At 39.9% G+C, this 19916-nt stretch overlaps 1 protein-coding gene across 14 annotated transcripts in view; it reads left to right on the top strand.

Moving 5' to 3' along the window:
* TRIQK (triple QxxK/R motif containing) overlaps nt 1–19916 on the top strand; it is a 129099-nt gene that overhangs the window by 70982 nt on the left and 38201 nt on the right. For 10 of the 14 annotated variants that reach the window (XM_030553460.1, XM_030553455.1, XM_030553447.1 and 7 more), the window contains one exon: nt 15928–18630. The exons of the other annotated variants lie outside the window; for them this stretch is intronic. In XM_030553460.1, the coding sequence (XP_030409320.1) occupies nt 15928–16041 (114 nt within the window). In that variant the 3' untranslated portion in view covers nt 16042–18630. Of the gene's footprint in view, nt 1–15927; nt 18631–19916 lie in introns of those variants that run through there. 14 annotated transcript variants of the gene reach the window in all.

Raw genomic sequence — 19916 nt, 5'->3', positions numbered from 1 at the left:
CATCTTGGCTAATAACCACTGATGGACCTATCCTCCATGAACTTATGTAAAATTATTTTTTTGAACCCAGTTTTAGTTTTGGCCTTCACAATATCCACTGGCAACTAGTTTCACAGGTTGACTGTGTTTTGTGAGGAAGTACTTCCTTTTGTTCATTTTAAACCTGCTGCCTATTAATTTCATTGGTGACCTCTGGTTCTTGTGTTATACGAAGGAGTAAATAACACTTTCTTATTCACTTTCTCCATGCCAGTCATAATTTTTTAGACCTCTATTGTACCCCCTCTTATCTCCTTTCCTAGCTGCAAAGTCCTCGTCTTTTTAATCTCTCTCCATGTTCCATGACCTTAATCATTTTTGTTGCCCTTCTTTGTAGTAGATCATAGTTGGGAACTGAGAAGAAGTATGCTCAGTGCATGAACCAGGGATACAGTACAGAGATTGGGATGAGGAGAGGAATGTTTGGTGCATGGTACAGTACACAGCACTAAGATCATGGTTGGGAGCTAGAAGCGGCATGACGAGAGCGTGCACCAAAGACAATCCTGAGACCAGGATGAGGAGTAGAGAACAGGATTTCTTAGTGCTTGGTACAGACCCACAAATGCGATGGAGTGAGAACACCCACTGAAATGAACAGAGCAGCTCTTACCTCTCTGAGTCCTTTTCAGGCTGCATTCATCTTCATGGTGTGTTCTCGTTCACTGGGGACATCTCATTGAGATGAATGGACCATTTCACACCCCTCTGAGGACTTGTCAACACTACTGCTTAAGTTGATGTAACTGACGTCACTCGGGGGTGTGAAAAAACCACCCCTCTAAGCGACATAAGTTACCTCAACTTAAAGCTGTGTCTACACCGCACTATGTCACCTGGAGATTCTCTCCTGCCGACATAGTTTCTGCCTCTTGTTTTGGTGGAGTAATTACATCGATAGAATAGTGCTCTCTCGTCAACATAGCGTATTAGCACTGATGTAGTGCGGTAGTGAAGATGCCCTGAATGTCCTCCTCTGAGCTTGCTAACAGTCAGCTGTAGCTGCAAATACAGAGGTGGGAAGGGGAGGGGGATCTGCAAAGCTGGCGGGGCAGCTATATACTCTGGAAGGGGTGTATGCTATAGGGGATAGTGGGATAAAGGGTGAGAAGAGGCACACACCAGTCTCCTCTCATGTGCTTAAAATTACTATAAACTACATGGAATAGTAATTATAAATATTGTGAAAACGTCTGTTTTCTCTCTCTATCCTGTCAACCCCTCCACACTCAAAAAATGTCATAGCACGAGCATCATCACCTTTTGACTGTAATGAAACACATAGCAAGGCGAAAGACCCCACATACATGCTATATGGTATCTTTAATCTGAACTCAGTTCCACCTGCATACCATGTGATAACTATACCTTCTTAACGTAACACTATCTCCTACAAATAACATCTTTTTCTGTTCAAAAAATTAGGAAATACAATGAGAAAACACTTTATTAATGCAGAGTTAAAGTTGCCCAGTAATGCCTTGCGCCCTTCCAGAACATCAAATTCAGCTACATTCAAACCTCTGAAAAGCAGGAAGTGAAGAGTTAAGGAAAGCAAACTTAAGCCTTTGAAAACAGTTAAGGTACCTGCAATCCTTGCATTATGCCATCCCTCCAATGTAACCTTAGCTCTGCCTTCATGGAGTGATGCCCCAATATGCCCATAACGCACATTCTAGAACCCCTTGCAAATGCTGCAGAACAGTTAGGGAACCACACAATAAACACTGTAGGGCAAGGTATAATATCTTCTCTTTGCTAAAGCAAAACTTGGACTTAGGTCAGACATAGCAAAGAAGCGATGTCTGCACAAACATTGCGCCAGTTCCACACAAACCACCCAGACTTGCTAAATATCACAGCCCCTTCACTAAATTACTGTCATATCACAGTGACAGCTCTTCCAACCTGCTCCACCTAATCACTGAACCTTTCAATACAGCTACATCTAGCACAGTGAATGAAGTTGGAGTACGTGTAGATAAATGAGTCTGTCTATCCTGAGCTGCCTTGTATGCTCTCTGCATTTTTAAAGCACAGACATTTTCCTTCTCAGCACCTTCTGTGTTCTTTGGTTGCCATGGCAAGTGCTCTGGCTTCATTCTGAACATGTCCCAGATAGCGCCATCTTCTTTTCTGGATAACTTTCGAGATACGAAGTAGTTGAACTCTGTCTACTTATTATGGCACCTTCCTTACTCAGCTATTCCCACTAACTGTTGCCAGCTCCCAGGGTCAGAGTTAAGGTTACCTTGAAGGGATGACATGTATTTTAACTATGTATTTCTTGGTTTTCAGAGGCTTAAGTTTTCATTACCTCAGTGGATTGAGTAGCTGAGTTTGAAATGCTGGCAGGCCACAAGACACCGCAACACAAATTTAACTCTGCATTAACAAAGTTTTTGTTGGTGAACTGTAATAAGTAACAGGGTTCATATGTGCTAAGGGTATGGCTTTATTTTATTTAAAGAATACAGACCTGGATACTGTACCATTAAAATCAATGGGACTTGCGATTAACTTCAGTAAGGGTCAGATCAAGTCCGTAATATGTGTTTGAAAAGTAGCTGACATACAAAATTCTGAGGTAATTGCAATGGTAGCAAACAGTCTGGAGACAACATAATAAATAATCCTGGCAGTACCCAGTCTTGTGGCCAAATCTGTGGGGAAAAAAATACTTAGGTTTATTTTCCAAGGATTTTATTTACTCATAGTGACTTCAACATGTGGTGCAGTAATCCTCCCTTCTAAAAATCTATTGACACTTGCAAATTGCTAACTTGTAGATAACAGAAGTATTATAAGGGCAAATCCAGCCCAGGCATAACTGCAGTTGTTGTAATTATTATTTAATTAATGTATTAAGATGTACTGCAGTAGTGCCTAGAGGCCCCTACCGAGCAACAGCACCCCTTTACACTATACTCTGTACAGACTTATAATAGTCCCCGCCCCAAAGAGCTTGCAGTCTAAACATGTAAGGTGAGACAATAAGTGGATATAAACAAAGAGAGAATGTGAGGAGAAGGGAGAGAAGAGGACAAATTAACAGTGAAACAATCATCTTCTCATAACCAGGGAAGTGAGTGGAGTTCCAGCAGGGCTACATTTCACCCAAAGAGTTTACAAGGTTTGTTTGAAAAAAACAAAGGAAAAAAACTCTGGAAATTACATGAAACCTTTTGGAATCAACTGCCCTGAAGGTGCTTTACATTTCAGAGCTAGCTTACTAATTAGCTTGTCTTGTCAAACTCTGTTTTTCACGTTAATGCAGCATTTAAAGTAACAAAGTTTCTTTCAGTCGTTCCCATTTAGTACTTCTTAATTTCCTCAATGAGCAATTTTATCCATGTTGATAATGTCAGAGTGGCAACTAAGGGCTTATAAATATCAAAATTTAGTTGAACCAGGGTGACCGTACTTGTTTTGAGTGTGCAATATTTTGTCCTTTTAAAAAAATATCAAATATTGTAATATAGTCATTGTTCTGGCTCAGTTTAGGTGTGTGGCACATGCTCAGGCAGCCCCTAAAGGATATGGCACCTCCCAGATGGGAAGGACCCCTGTCTGAGGACATAATTCTGAGACTACATCTATACTATGAGCTAGGGGTGTGATTCCCCTGCTCATGTGCACATACTTGCACTAGCTCTCATTGAAATAGCACAAGTATAAATAGCAGAGTAGCTGCAGCAGCAGAAGCACAGCTGACCCTTTCTGAGTACAAACCCGCCTGAAACTGGTGAGAACAATGGTCTAGCTAGTCAAGTATCATGTCTTCCGACAGCAGCCATAACAAATAAAGACAATTATAGAAATATAGGACTGGAAGGGACCTCGAGAGGTCATCTAGTCCAGTCTCCTGCACTCATGGCAGGACTAAGTATTATCTAGACCATCCCTGACAGGTGTTTGTCTAAACTGCTCTTAAAAATCTCCAATGATGGAGATTCCACAGACTCCCTAGGCAACTTTTCTAGTGCTTAACCATCCTCACAGTTAGGAATTTTTTCCTACTGTCCAACTTAAACCTCTCTTGCTGCAATTTAAGCCCATTGCTTCTTGTCCTATTCTCAGAGGTTAAGAAGAAAAATTTTCTCCCCTCCTCTTTTTAACAACCTTTTATGTACTTGAAAACTGTTATGTCCCCTCTCAGTTTTCTCTTCTCCAGATTAAACAAACCCATTTTTTTAAACTTTCCCTCGTAGGCAATGTTTTCTAGCCCTTTAATCATTTTTGTTGCTCTTCTCTGGATTTTCTCCAGTTTGTCCTGAAATGTGGTGCCCAGAACTGGACACAATATTCCAAATGAGGACTAATCAGCACGGAGTAGAGCGGAAGAAATACTTACGTTTTGCTTACAACAGTCCTGCTAATACATCCCAGAATGATCACTTTTTTTGCAACAGTGTTACACTGTTGACCCATATTTAGCTTGTGGTCCACTATGACCACCAGATGGCCTTTCCACAGTACTCTTTCCTAGGCAGTCATTTCCCATTTTGTATGTGTGCAACTAGTTGTTCCTTCCTAAGTGGAGTACTTTGCATTTATCCTTATTGAATTTCATCCTATTTACTTCAGACCATTTCTCCAGTTTGTCCAGATGATATTGAATTATAATCCTGTCCTCCAAAGCACTTGCAATCCCTCCCATCTTGGTATTGTCTGCAAACTTTATAAGTATACTCTCTATGCCATTATCTAAATCATTGATGAAAATATTGTACAGAACCGGACCCAGAACTGATCCCTGTGGGATCCTACTCATTATGCCCTTCCAGCATGACTGTGAACCACTGATAGCTACTTTCTGGGAATGGTTTTCCAACCATTTATGCTCCCACCTTATAGTGGCTGCATCTAGGTTGCATTTCCATAGTTTTTTTATGAGGTCATGTGAGAGAGTATCAAAAGCTTTACTAAAGTCAAGATATACCACGTCTACTGCTTCCCTCCATCCACAAGGCTTATTACTCTGTCAAAGGAAGCTATCAGGTTGGTTTGACACAATTTGTTCTGGACAAATCCATGGTGGCTGTTACTTATCACCTTATTATCTTATAGATGTTTGCAAATCAATTGCTTAATTATTTGCTCTATTATCTTTCTGGGTACAGAAGTTAAGCTGACTGGTCTGTAATTCCCCAGGTTGTTCTTATTTCCCTTTTTATAGATGGGGCCCTGTAGTTGCCCTTCTCCAGTCTTCTGGAATTTCTCCCATTTTCTATTACAGTAATGGCTCAGAGATCTCCTCAGTCAGCTCCTTGACTATTATAGGATGTATTTCATCAGGCCCTGGTCACTTGAAGATATCTAACTTCTCTAAGTAAATTTTAACGTGTTCTTTCCCTATTTTAGCCTCTGATCCTACCTCATATTTACTGGTATTCACTATGTTAGGCATCTAATCACCACCAACGTTCTTGGTGAAAACCGAAACACCTATGCCATTTACACATTTTCTGTTATTGTTCCCCCCCCTCCCAACTGAGTAACAGGCCTACCCTCTCCTTGGTCTTCCTCTTGCCTCTAGAAGAAGAATTTATAGAATGTTTTCTTATTACTCATTATGTCTAACTAGTTTGATCCCGTTTTGTACCTTGGCCTTTCTGATTTTGTCCTTTCATACTTGTGTTATTTGTTTGTATTAATCCTTTGTAATTTGACCTAGTTTCCACTTTTTGTAGGACTCTTAATTTTTAGATCATAGAAAATCTCCTGGTTAAATCAGGGTAGTCTCTTGCCATACTTTCTATCTTTCCTACTCAGTGGGATAGTTTACTCTGGTGCCATTAATAATGTCTCTTTGAAAATCTGTCAACTGTCTTCAATAGTTTTTACTCTTAGACTTGCTTCCCATGGGATCTTACCCCCAAACTCCCTGAGTTTTCTAAAGTCTGCTGCCTTGAAATCCATTGTCCTTATTTTGCTGTTCTCCCTCTTATCATTCCTTAGAATCATGAACTCTATCATTTCATGATCACTTTTACCCAAGCAGCCTTCCACTTTCAAATTCTCAACCAGTTCCTCCTTATTTGTCAAAATCAAATCTAGAACAGCCTCTCTCCTAGTAGCTTTCTCCACCTGAAATAAAAAAAATTGTCTCCAATGCATTCCAAGAACTTGTTGCATAATCTGTGCCTTGCTGTGTTATTTTCCCAACAAATGTCTGGGTAGTTGAAGTCCCCCATCACCACCACGTCCTGTGCTTTGGATGATTTTTTTTAGTTGTTTAAAAAAAGCTGCATCAATCTCTTCTTCCTGGTTGGGTGGTCTGTAGTAGATCCTTACCATGATATCACCCATGTTTTTTATCTCATTTATGCCTTACCCAGAGATTTCAACAAGTCTGTCTCCTATTTCCATCTCAACCTCAGTCCAAGCATATAATTTTTAATATACAAGGCAACACCTCCTCCCTTTTTCCTCTGCCTGTCCTTCCTGAGCGAGTTGTACCCTTCTGTACCAATATTCCAGTCATGAGTATTATCTGACCAAGTCAGATCTGTGGTGCCAACTATGTCATAGTTGTGTTTTATTTACTAGCATTTCGTAGAATCATAGAATATTAGGGTAGGAAGAGACCTCAGGAGGTCATCTAGTCCAACCCCCTGCTCAAAGCAGGGCCAACCCCAACTTAATCCAGGGCTTTTCAAAAGCCTCTGAGGATGGAGATTCCATCACCTTTCTAGGTAACTCATTCCAGTGCTTCACAACCCTCCTTGTGAAATAGCTTTTCCTAATATCCAACCTAGACCTCCCCCACTACAATTTGAGACTATTGCTCCTTGTTCTGTCATCTGCCACCTCTGACAACAGCCTAACTTCATCCTCTTTGGACCCTCCCTCCTTCACATAGTTGAAGGCTGCTATCAAATTCCCCCTCACTCTTCTTTTCTGCAGACTAAATAAGCCCAGTTCCCTCAGCCTCTCCTCATAAGTCATGTGCTCCAGCCCCCTAATCATTTTCGTTGCCCTCTGCTGGACTCTCTCCAATTTGTCCACATCCTTTCTTTTGGGGGGAGGGCAAAACTGGATGCAATACTCCAGATGTGGCTTCACCTGTGCCAAATAAAGGGGAATAATCACTTCCCTCTATCTGCTGGCAATCTCCTACTAGTGCAGCCCAATATGCTGTTAGCCTTCTTGGCAACAAGAGGACGCTGCTGATTCATATCCAGCTTCTCATCCACTGCAGTCCTTAGGTCCTTTTCTGTCAAACTGCTGCTTAGCCAGTCAGTCCCCAGCCTGAAGAAGTGCATGGGATTCTTCCATCTTAAGTGCAGGAATCTACACTTGTTCTTATTGAACCTCATCAGATTTCTTTTGGCCTAATCCTCCAATTTGTCTAGGTCACACTATCCCTACCCTCCAGCATATCTACTTCTCCCTCCACTTTAGTATCATCTGCAAACTTGCTGAGGGTGCAATCCATCTCATCATCCAGCTCATTAATGAAGATGTTGAACAAAATCGGCCCCAGAACTCACCTCTGTAGCACTCCGCTTGATGTCAGCTGCCAACTAGACATCAAGCCATTGATCACTATCTGTTGTTGAGTCCAACGATCTAGCCAGCTTCCTATCCACCTTATAGCCTATTCATCCAATCCATACTTTTTTAACTTGCTGGCAAGAATACTGTGGGAGACCGTGTCAAAAGTTTTGCTAAAGTCAAAGTATATCCCGTCCACTGCTTTCCCCGTATCCACAGAACCAATTATCTCATCATAGAAGGCAATCAGGTTTGTCAAGCATGACTTGCCCTTAGTGAATCAATGTTGACTGTTCCTGATCGCCCTCCTCTCCTCCAAGTGCTTCAAAATGGATTCCTTGAAGACCTGCTCCATGATTTTTCCAGGGACTGAGGTAGTCACTTCTGATCTGCAGATGGTCATACTTTGCAGTTTCATTAGTGCCCACATGGATGACTAGCATGGGGTAGTAGTCAGAGGGCCGGATGATCCTCGACAAACCCCCCCATAATGTCTTAGATATTGGCTCCTGGCAGGCAGCATATCTCCCAGGATGCCATCTCAGGGTGACAGATGGGTGCCTACATCCCCCTGAGAAGAGAGTCACCAACCACCACTACCCTATGTTTCCTCCTGAGAGTGGTGGCTGCAGTTCTCCCAGCGTTGGGGGTACATGGCTTCTCCTCCTCCACCTTCAAGGGTGATCCCTCATTGCTTGTTGCCAGGACAGCATAATGGTTCTCCATCACCATTGTGGTGGATTGAGAGTAGGAGTAGAACACTGCCTGCTGCCAGAAGTAACCAGCAGCCAGTGTCCTCTCTGTGACAGAGCCATATCCTCCTCTCCCAATCCTCTGTAGGTGGATAGCTTCCTCAGCCTTGGGTGTCTCCATAAGAATACTCTGAAGGAATTCCTCGTGGAGACGAATGCTCCTGAGCCTAGCCACCTCCTCCTGTAGCTCTCCCACCTGCTTCCTGAGAGAGTCCATCAGCAGGCATCTTTCACACTGGCCGAAAGCCTGGCTTTCTGTGAGTGGGAAATGCAGGCCTCAGTCTCTGCAAATCCACAACAGGATCTGGGTAGAGGTATCCATGGTTAGGTTGTCGGTCTGGATACAGGCGCAGGTGGAGAAGGCGGGGGGTACACCTACACTACCCGTCGAATCGGTGAGTATCAAGCAATCTATCAGAGATTGCTCTCCCATCGACTGCTGAACTCCAGCTCGGTGAGAGGCGGAAGCAAAGTTGATGGGGGAGCGGCGGCCATCAATCCCGCGTCGTGAGGATGCAAAGTAAGAGATTCTAAGTCGAACTAAGATACGTCGACTTCAGCTACACTAATCTTATAGCTGAAGTTGTGTATCTTAGCTAGATTTCCTCCCCCCCCGCCACTCCCCCCGCCCCGGTGTAGATCAGGCCAGGAGCAGTGTTGGCACTGGCGATGCGGCTTTTCCTAATCACAGCAATTGTGTCTCCCTCCCTTAAACCCCCTCTCAAAGTCCCCTGTTTGTGGTTCCCTGTTCGCTAGCTCCCCTTGGTCTCTTAGCCTCTGGCTTTCAAGGCCTTCTCTCCTAGGCAAGTATCTCACAGATAAGTTTATGGAGGGGATGGTATGATGAGAGAGCCTAATTTTGGCAATTAATTCATCTTTGATTATTAGCAGGTAAATATGCCCAATGGCCTGTAATGGGATGTTAGATGGGGTGGGATCTGAGTTACTATAGATAATTCTTTCCTGGGTGCTGGCTGGTGAGTCTTGCTCACATGCTCAGGATTTAACTGATTGGGGTGAGGAAGGAATTTTCCTCCAGGGCAGATTGGCAGAGGCCCTGGAGATTTTTTCGCCTTCCTCTGCAGCATGGGGCATGGGTCACTTGCTGGAGGATTCTCTGCAGTTTCACGTCTTTAAACCATGATTTGAGGACTTCAATAACTCAGACTTAGGTTAGAGGTGTGTTACAGGAGTGGGTAGGTCAGATTCTGTGGCCTGTGTTGTGCAGGAGTTCAGACTAGATGATCATAATGGTCCCTTCTGACCTTAAAGTCTATGAGACAAGTATCAGCCAGGCTCTACTGGCCAGGACAGGGAGTAGCTTTTGGAACAATGGTGCCAAACCTACACTGACTGTGCTGCCAGGAAATTGGTAGAACCCACCACCTGAACTCCCCTTATGACAAAAGGGATTCCTTTGTGAAAGACTGCAATTACTATATTGGGTCAGCAGTTTGGCATGAAGATTGTGTTTTCATAGTATGTTCCTGAGTCAGTGTTCTGGCTGGGTCTGTGTGTGGGGCAAAGGATATTGCTCCTCTCAGATGAGAAGAACCTCTGTCTCCTGAGATAACTCAGAGGAGTTGAACAGTGAGTGTTTCCTGCCTCAAAGAGAGAGGGAAGCTGTACCAACAGCAGGAGAAATGCCTCTGTACTTTCTTCCAGTAATAAAAAGATGTTGTGTTGTTAAACTGAGTTCTTCCATGTGTCACTAATCCAGAATGGCTGCATGGCTGTGCTAAGCCACCAGTAAGGAGACTGCAAGGTCATGGAAAAAAATAACAACATGCCTAAGATTTCCTTTAAATGACCCTCTGTAGTATGTGAAAGTTTTATAGTCAACCCTAGCCTTTGATACCCAAAATAGAAACGAAAAAATAAATATGGGTAATGTTTTGCACTGCCTGTGCCTCAGTATTAGTCACTAATAAATATAACAAACGCACTAGGAATAGGGGCCAGATTCTCCACTACCTAATCCCTTGTGCAGCCATTTACATCTGTGCAAAGGAAGTAAAAAATGTTACCAAATCAGAATGATAGCATTTTATACCCACTTTGCTCAGATGTACATGATGGCACAAGGGGCAAGTCAGTAGAGAATATGTCTGATTAAATGAAGGGCACATTGATCGAACCAAGGAAAAAGTAATTTCTGAATATGGGAAATGTACTATCCATCCATTCTTCCACATAGCTACCTCATCTATTTACCTATACAGCTCGCTCCCTACCAAGAATCTGTCTCATCTGGAGCTAGTTGGATACAAATAGATGACGACATTCTTGATGCAGTTTGCCAAAGAGTGTCCTCTGATTTCTTGCTGTTCATAAACTTCTGAGTTAACCCAGTTTGCCAAGATAGGTTAGGGATATCTTGTCACCAACAAGTTTTCATGTGTTGTCCCCCCAAAAAAGATACCCAGTGTCACTGTCACTTCCGTCTTTTCTCCCCTTTTCAGACATGCTTGAGTTTAAACTAACTACAAGTAGCTTAGAATTGGAGGGACACACACCTGTGATATTCAGTCACATTGAGTTTCAAAGTGATATCAGTTCAGAGAATTATACTTATGGACTGGGAGGATTTAAAATAAATACATATGAGTGCTTTTTTCCCAGTGAATACTGTAGTTCTCTGTGTACAGTATGGGAGTTTATCTCTTGTCCAAAATTGGTATTTTTCTTCCTCGTTTAGGCCCCAACTCTGCAAACTGCTCAGTGTGCATAGGCCTCTGAGTATTCTCAGAGCCCTACAGACTTCAGTGGAGCTTTGTGCTGGCGTAGGGGTCTATCCATGTAGAGTAGTTTGCAGGATCAGAGACTTAGGCTGGTGTAAATCATTGTAGTCAGTTGTAGTGAGTTACAATGGTGTAAAATTGGCATAAATGAGAGGAGAGTCAGATTTATTATATATAGTAACTAAATATGTTTCCTTTATGGAAAAATCCTACAGAATTTAATAGAGATGAAATCAGTAGGGTTCTACAGAAACAATTCTCAAAACTCTATAGAGATGTGTAGAAGATATTCCTTCTAAAGATTTGTTTAACCATACTTTATTCTATAGCGGGGATATTAGTCTCTTAAATTCTGTACTGTGGTGAGAAAAAAATGCTGATCATTTTCAGTTAATATCTGTAGCTCTTATTCCATAAGAATTAATTATTGAGAGTGAAATCTTCTGAGTAAAATACCTTTTATGGAGGAGCGATCCAAAAGTTGCCAGTAGTAGGGAGGGAGGTTTGTTTTAAGGCATTGTCTTTATGTATGGCTCACAAATTGTAAAAGCTGATGTGATATATATAAAAATTAAAATGACAACTTTTACTCATGTTGCAAAGAAAATGTAGCAATTTTGTAGTGTTTTTGATATGATTTTCATTGCAGGGTTTCTATTTGAAAGGTTTATAAATTAGACACGATTCTAACACACATTTAGGCTTGGAAGGATTTGATTTTTATTGGTAAATGTCAATTTCACCATGTGCACACAAATCAACAAAATATTACCTTTGATCATGATTTACATATAGGCAAAGAAAGAAAAATGTTGCTTGAGAACTTAAAGATTTATTTAAGGATATTTACTTTGTATATTTTGATGTGTGGTGTTTGTTTTAATAGTTATAAAGCTTTAACTTTTTTGAATCTCATTAAATAATTATTGGCTGATCTCCAGTTGTCTAACACCCCCATTAATTGCCACAACTGAAAAAATTTAAATTGATTTAAAATTAGGAAAAAAATGTTTAAACCCATAATTTTTGCAAAACTGTGAAAATTTAAATAAAAATTGGAAAAATATTTAAACATCAATTTTACGTTAAAATTATTTTTAAAAATCGAATCCCTGCAACCGTAGACATACGAGACTGCATGCCTAATTGTGAACAATGTATCATTAATTCTGTTAGATCAGTTTGTTACCAGACAAAATTTGTTACTCAAATATTGAGTATGAGGGGTCTTTTTGTTCCACTGCATTTCTCAATAGCTAAAAGTTGACGTTCTTGTATAACTCTTAAGCCTAGAATTATAATACATTACTTTCACTTCTCTAAGTCTTTTCAGTACCAAGATCTTAATGCTTAACAATCATTAGGTCTCCTACCTCCTTTCTAATACTTCTGTAATTGAGGAAAGTAGCAGTATTATCCCCAATTTATAGATGGCAAAACTAAGGTGTAGAGAAACACAAATCATTAGATAATTTGGGAATAGAATCGAGATCTTCCGACTCCCAGTTTCTTCTTATCACTAGGAAATACTACTTCATTATAAAACATTGCCAACAAGTTTTTTACATACAGCACACAATTTTCTAAGAGCGTTTGTGGAGAGAGAGGTGGAGAAGAAAGGTTCGCTTGTGATAAAGTGGAAAGCCAAATGAGAGGGGGAAAAAATTAATACTGCTCTCTGTGTCCGTGTAAATGGTGGCTGCATTGCATGGTATTGTTGTCCACTCTTCTGAGCAGATGGAATTTGCAGTTGTGTGTCACTTGTTCATTACATCCTCTTAAAATTAGTAGCTGTGTGGCCAGATGGGTCTGGGAGCACAGCTGTGGATACAAGAAAATAAATGAAACCTGTCTGATGCTGCCATGCCCTTTTGAGCTACCGAAAGTGTTGCAACGGCAACAAAGCAAAAATCACGTTCATTTAATATGTTAGTAAATTAGATGCAATTCTTTTTTTAATCAAAACATAAAAGGAGATGATAAGGTTCAAATTATTGTATAATTCTAATAGGAAATTCTAGTTACAGCCTGTAACAAATGCCCTAAGCAAATTTATACAAACAATTTAACCATTTGTTTAGAAGAATAAAAATCACCTATAAATTAGAGCAACAACAAGTGAAGTAATGTCTTTTATTGGACCAACTTCTGCTGGTGAAGGAGAGCTCTGTGTAAGTTCAAAAGCTTGTCTCTTTAATATCCTGAGACCAATACCGCTACAACAATACTGCAAACAACTTAAAAATTAAATCGTCATCCCTGTAGAACATAAACCAATGGGTTCTCATAGAACAAAGATTCATACAGAGCATAAGTCAAATAAGCAGTAATATTTCAAAGTTTGTTGGGTGACATTTGTTTGAATTATTGATCCAACATTCTGATCAAATATAAAATGCATTCACGTAAATGCAAATGAAAGTGCTGTTCTGGAGAAGAATGCCAGATCATGGGCCTGATTTTAAAACAAGGAGCTAGTAAAAATTTTAACTTCTTCAGGTTTGGGGACACAATGAGGTGTGGCTATTCTATACTTAAAATGCTACAGCAGTGCAGTGTAGACACTAACTACACCCGAGGGAGGTAATCCATCTTCCTGAGAGGCAGTAGCTACGTCGACAGAAGTAGTAGTGTCTACTCGGGGACTTAAGTCAGATGAACTACACTGCTCAGGGAGTGTTTTTTTTTTTCTTTTTTCTTTTCTGAGTGACATAGTTATACCAACCTAATTTTCTAGTAGACCATGTCCTAATTAGAAGGCTGAGGTCAGTACCCAGGTCTAATAGCTCCTCCTATAGTTTCCTTCCCACTGTGGCCCTATCTGTGGATCTTTCTTGCTGACAATGTCTATGTGACTCCCTCTCTGGCTGTTTTCAAACCCTGCTCTCAGTCTTTCCTTTTCATATTAGTTACTACACACCTACTTAGCTCCTCTTTTCTCCTTCTATCCGTTTATGTATCTGGATGGGTGGTTTGATGCAGATGATTTGTAGATGGACCATTGGACCACGTTTTTGGTTTATTTTTGGTGGGAGTGGTGGGTATTTGTTTTAACAGAGTTCAGCTCTTTTTATTGAGGGCCCCCGTACATGATTTAAAAATAAATCATGACAATAGGCAGTGAGGTAATGTGTAATCACTCTGGTCACCAGTGGAAGTGACAATTTCCATTTATAGTGGCCATATAAAAGTGCAATATTCAAAGTCATACTCCATATTTCACTGCCTATGAAAATGGTAGTAAACACTGTATAACGTAAAGGAGTATGTTGCCCTCTCCAGTGAACTGAAAATATTGTTTTTTAATAGAACATTGTCTTTGGAAGTCAAGCATTTTGTGTTTGTAAAGAAGTATTGTTATAAGGAGGATAGTTATACTGCAATTTAATACATTTGGGAGCCTAAGTTAAGTAGCACTAAGAAAAAGAGGATATGATAACAGACAGCCCTGTGGCATTACTACAAAAACATTTCTCAAATTCTGAAGCCTACTATAAATCAAGTACACTGTAGAGGATTCATTTATTATAATTAAGGCAGCTACAGAAGAGTTTTTCTTTGGAACAAGGGAGTTAAGTGCAATTGCGAACTCTGGTGCTTTCTGCCAGCATTATTGAAGTGAAGATCATGGATCGGTTTTGTCCTGCACTGAGGGATTTTGCAGATTGGTACCATGGTACATTGTTTTCTGCTAGGTTGGGAGGTAGGAGTAGCATTTTTCATTGATACCAACTGTGGTGTGCATACCTCAATAATTTGCAATCTTTTCACTAAAAGAAGAAAGAATGCAGGCCATACTTACAAGATGGGACTCTATCCTGGGAAGCAGTGACTCTAAACAATTTGGGAGTCGTGGTGGGTAATCAGGTGAACATGAGCTCCCAGTGTGATGCTGTGGACAAAAGAGCTAACGAGGTCCTGGGATGCATAAACGGGAATCTCAACTAGGACCAGAGAGGTTATTTTACCTCTGTATTTGGCACTGGTACAACCCCTACTGGAATACTGTGTCCAGTTTAGATGCACACAATTCAAGAAGGATGTTGATAAATTGGAGAAGATTCAGAGAAGAGCCATGAGAAGGATTAAAGGATTAGAAAACATACTTCTAGCGATAGACTTAAGGAGCTCAATCTGTTTAGTTTACGGAGGAGAAGGTTAAGGGATGACTTGATTACAGTCTGTAGATATCTACATGGGGAATAAATATTTATTTAATAATGGGGCCCTTCAGTCTATCAGAGAAAGGTATAACATCTAATGGCTGGAAACTGAAGCTAGAGAAACTCAGACTGGCAATAAGGTGTAACTTTTTTTAACATTGAGGGTAACTAACCTTTGGGACAACTTACCCAGGATTGTGGTGGTTTCTCCACCACTGACAATTTTTAAAATTAGATGTTTTTCTAAAAGATATGTTCTGTGAATTATTTTGGGGAAGTTCTGTGGTGTGTGTTATACAGGATGTCTGATTAGATAGCCACAATGGTGCCTTCTGGCCTAGGAATCTATAACTGTGTATGAAAAAAGTGATCATATTTCTAGAAAACGCAAAAATAGCCAAACACAATCTAAATTCATTGCCCAAATTTTGCATGGAAACCTACAAATTCTTTTATGAACATTGTCTGTGTTGATTGCCAAAAAGGATATGTCTGGCCCACCAAAAAATTGATCTGATCAAGTACAATTTTTCCATAACGTGCTGAAATGGTGGCAGCAAAGAAGTGTTAATTAAAAAGCCGCTTGGTTGTATCAACTGTATAGTCTGATGAAAACTTAACTTCTGCAGGCTTGATACAGATGAAAGGTACCATTTGTTCCTGATTTATCTGAAATGATGATACCATATGTAACATTTTATCGTTTTGAAAATTTCTCTCTCGTTTGTACAGGAAGTTGCCCTTGTCCTTGCAGCTATACTGGTATTTCTGTTGGCTTTCTACGCTTTCTTTTATCTTAATCTATCAAGTGAAGTTGACCTTGATCTGGATCCAAATGAAAACTAGCAGATGCAATGTATCTATCCTATCATCAGATTCTCTTCAGGAAAAGCAACTACCTTGAACAACACTGCTTGGGGACACACAGATCTAATGCATAATAATACTATGCAATATCTCAGTCGCTCTTAAAATTCATATCTGCAGAAGAGGCAAAGAAGACTCATGCAATGCAAGCTGCTTAAGTTAAAGCAAAAGCTATACTATTGTGAGATAAATGATTTGTTTACATTATTTGTTTCTCAAGCCAAGAACTCTGATGTTAAAAGACAGTTTGGGTAGATACTGACTTCTGGGTAGTCTGTCCTGACTTAAATTCATGAATCCAAACTTCCCAGTAGTGAAATTAGGTTTCCTTTTTTTAAAATATAAAAGAAAAAACAAACAAGTCCCCAACTAAAAGTTGCTTTACTGATTTGTATTTACAGGGCATCTGCACCGCCCTCAGTCTTGTGCTCTCTCACTCTCGCTCTTCACACATGCAGGAAGTCATAAATAATTTCTCGTTTTAGAAACAGTCTCCCACTTCCTGTAGGGCCTATTTTATATCCTAGATTTTAAATGCACATGTTTCTACAATAATCTTTTTTCAATCCTTGCCAACTGTTCAGTGCACATGTGCTCTGTCAGAAATGGCACCTGGATGACAGAAGCTCGAACATTATTAACACATGCCTCTGAAACAGAGTTCCTTGCCTTTTGTGCTGTGGGAACTGGTATATGTAGAAAGTTCAGTTGATGTTGATTTTAATTAGTATACTGCTCTATTATTGATATAAAGATGAAATTCTATTTTAATTATACTGTTCCTACTAATTGCAATTGCAACTTGCTTCTCTCATTGGGAGGGTGTGGTAAAAATTAGTGTTCCAGTTATACTATCTTTTTCCCATCAAACTAATGTAAGGGGTTGTACCAGGTAACAAATCTTTTTCATGCCTACTCCCCAAAACTGAAAGAGTCTAGACTCCCCGACATCTGTTAGAAACTCTGTTGGCAGATTAACCCTAATTTCTCTTATATAACAGTCTTATAACTAAGGGATGAATCACTGAGTTCCCTTTGTTTAGTGACTGTTTTGGAAGTGTTCGAGTTAGACTTAGATTTGACATGAGGATATTGGAGGTAAAGAGAAACCAAAACATAACTAATAGTGTAGCATATAAGACTATGTTTATTTTAAATTGACCCACAGCCCCATTATCACCACTGAAAACCTGGTTCAGGCATTTAGATCAATATGGCTAATTTTTAGACCATATAGTATTGATGCCTATATACACTGAGTCTCTAAGAATACACTTTTTATTCAGTTTGTGTAATACAGGATATCTCATCTAGAAATGCAGAATACACCAGCATCTCCAACATATGTATGAAAAGGAAATATTATGCTTATTTCTCATTCTCTAAATTGTGACTTTTCAAGTCACCAAATCTCCAAAATTGTACATTCTTAGTACATGTAGTCCAGTAATATTATATATGCCACCAAATGTGTAGCAACATACAGCGCTTGGAGTGAAGCCTTTTGTGACGTGGCATTCCTTTCAGTACAGTGAAAGGCAATCACAAGCTGGCATTTTGGATGTGACATGCCTGTCACTTCACTGAGTGCCATATCACATGTCTCAAAATGCTGCAGTCCTCTCTTTCATTTTGCACGAGCAATTTCCATTTTCCACTAACTCACAGGATGTTGTAAGGATTATGTAGCTAATGTTTGTCCAGCATTTTGTATGAGACATGCAATAGATGATTAAGTGCTAAGTATGTTATATTGCCATATATATTGTGTTCTGAAACGGTTAAATGAAAAGAAGAATATTTCTAACTTAAAATAGTAACTTGAAGTTATTAGAACAAGAACATTTCCTATATTATGTGAGTCACAAGTAAAAACCAAACTACATCTGTGGATGAATGAAATCTATGTATTGGTTTATGGACCAGAAGACCCCTAGATTAGAAAGTATCTCAAATCTCCATTATGTTCTCAAGTGCTGCATTTTGCATTCGGCTATTTTTCATTCAGGTGACAGACATAACCAAGTCACATTTAATTAGAGAGTTGCCTATCGCTTAGAATATCTGAGATTCATGCCCAGTGCACATGGGAATACATGGAGAATATTGCACTTGTGTTTTCAGTCCACTAGTTACAGACGGGTTTGTTAATAGCAAATATCCCAGCTTTAGTCAAACTATCCGCCTGTTTTATTTTTTAATTTATAAACACAAATGCATTAAACATAGGGCCTGAGTTGGGGCTTGCTTGCACCTCTTTTCATGGACTCCTATAACTTCAGTGAAATGACTCCTGCTTACTCCTAATTACTCACACTAATGTGAGATCAAAATCTGGCCTGTGATTATGTTTCCCTTCACAGCAGGTATCCATTCTTGATATCTTTAAATGAAGTTGCTTTTAGCTCCTCAAATGCATGCTAGGTGTGCTCTCTCTCTCTCTCTCTAATGATGATACCTATGTATGTATCTGAGAGCAGAACCAATCCCATAATTTTTTAGGTCATTTGTCTTTGTAACTGTAGCTCATGGATTATTTTAATAATAAACTGAATTTTTAAACTTTGACCTTTTTTGAAAGTGCTTATTAAAGTTGGATCTATTGCATTGCTATAAAATGTACATTTGAAAGAACATTAAATTAGCTTAGATAACACAACATACAAGTTTGAGTAGTGCTACCAAAGAATGCACACGGTTTATAAGTTTTGGAGCAAACCAACTGATTCCTGCCCCTGGTTTAAATGTTGAAAATGTAACACAGAGAGATTCACTACTCATAGACCTTAAGGTAAGAAGGGACCATTATAATCATCTAGTCTGACCTGCACAATGCAGGCCACAGAATCTCACCCATCCACTTCTATAACAAACCCCTAACCTATGTCTGAGTTATTGAAGTCCTCAAATTGTGTTCTAGTCTCTTCAAATACAGTACATTTTACAAATGGAAATGCTCTGTTTTGGTCCTGATCATATTAAACTGATAGAAAATACTGTAATCGTAATTGTATATGGCTTACTACCACCTTGGACTTGACTCAACTCCATGGGACAGCTACAAAATGAGGGAGTTCAACTCTGGGGGTGGAGCAGGCACCAGTATTGCTGCAGCTCTCTGCTTATGCAGTGCATCTTTAAACTCCAGCCCAGGCACCTAGCCAGCAGAAGCTGCTTAGGAGATGCGCTGACTCAGAGCAGCTCCAGCTGGTCTAGGCTTGTCTGGCCATGCCCTCTTTTTTTGAGCAGTGATGCATGGCTCTAGGTCCTGCAGAAGAATGAGAGTTGCTGCTCTGTTTCACCTCCCCACTTAGGTAGATGTTTAGCCTTTGGAGGGACTATAGCTGCTAGCAGTGATCCTGAGTAATACAGCTTGCTTCAGTACTTGTTTTTTCTTTGGCAAGTAAAAGCAGAATTTGGAACAATTTCAGGAGTACAACAGAAGTCTAAGAACTCCATAATGATGGTTACAATGGTACAAATAGTACAGGATGTATACATTGCCAATTGGTTACTACCTGTATTTGTAGTAATCCATGAATGTGTTTTTATTGGAAATGAGGGGATACAATTACAGTGCGTCTCTAACAAGGGCCTCAAAGATGTATTTAAAATTTCATTGAAGGGTGCTTTATTTAAAGATCACTGAAGCTTCTTAACTAGGCATCATGTGAGCCTGTGTATATCATAGCCCTATCAACGTATCCAATTAGCTGTAGCAATGATGAGATATATATATAAGGTTATGCAGTTACATCTAACTGAGAACATATTAGAGAGTTCTTTTGTTTGCTTAGGTTTCCAGGGTAGTCCTCGACTCTGGATAATAATTGACTTGTCCACTTGATCATAGA

This window comes from Gopherus evgoodei, chromosome 2 (genome assembly GCF_007399415.2).
Source record: "Gopherus evgoodei ecotype Sinaloan lineage chromosome 2, rGopEvg1_v1.p, whole genome shotgun sequence".
Lineage (NCBI taxonomy): Eukaryota > Metazoa > Chordata > Testudines > Testudinidae > Gopherus > Gopherus evgoodei.
Note: the sequence above shows the minus strand (reverse complement) of the source record. Positions and strands in the feature narration are given on the sequence as shown.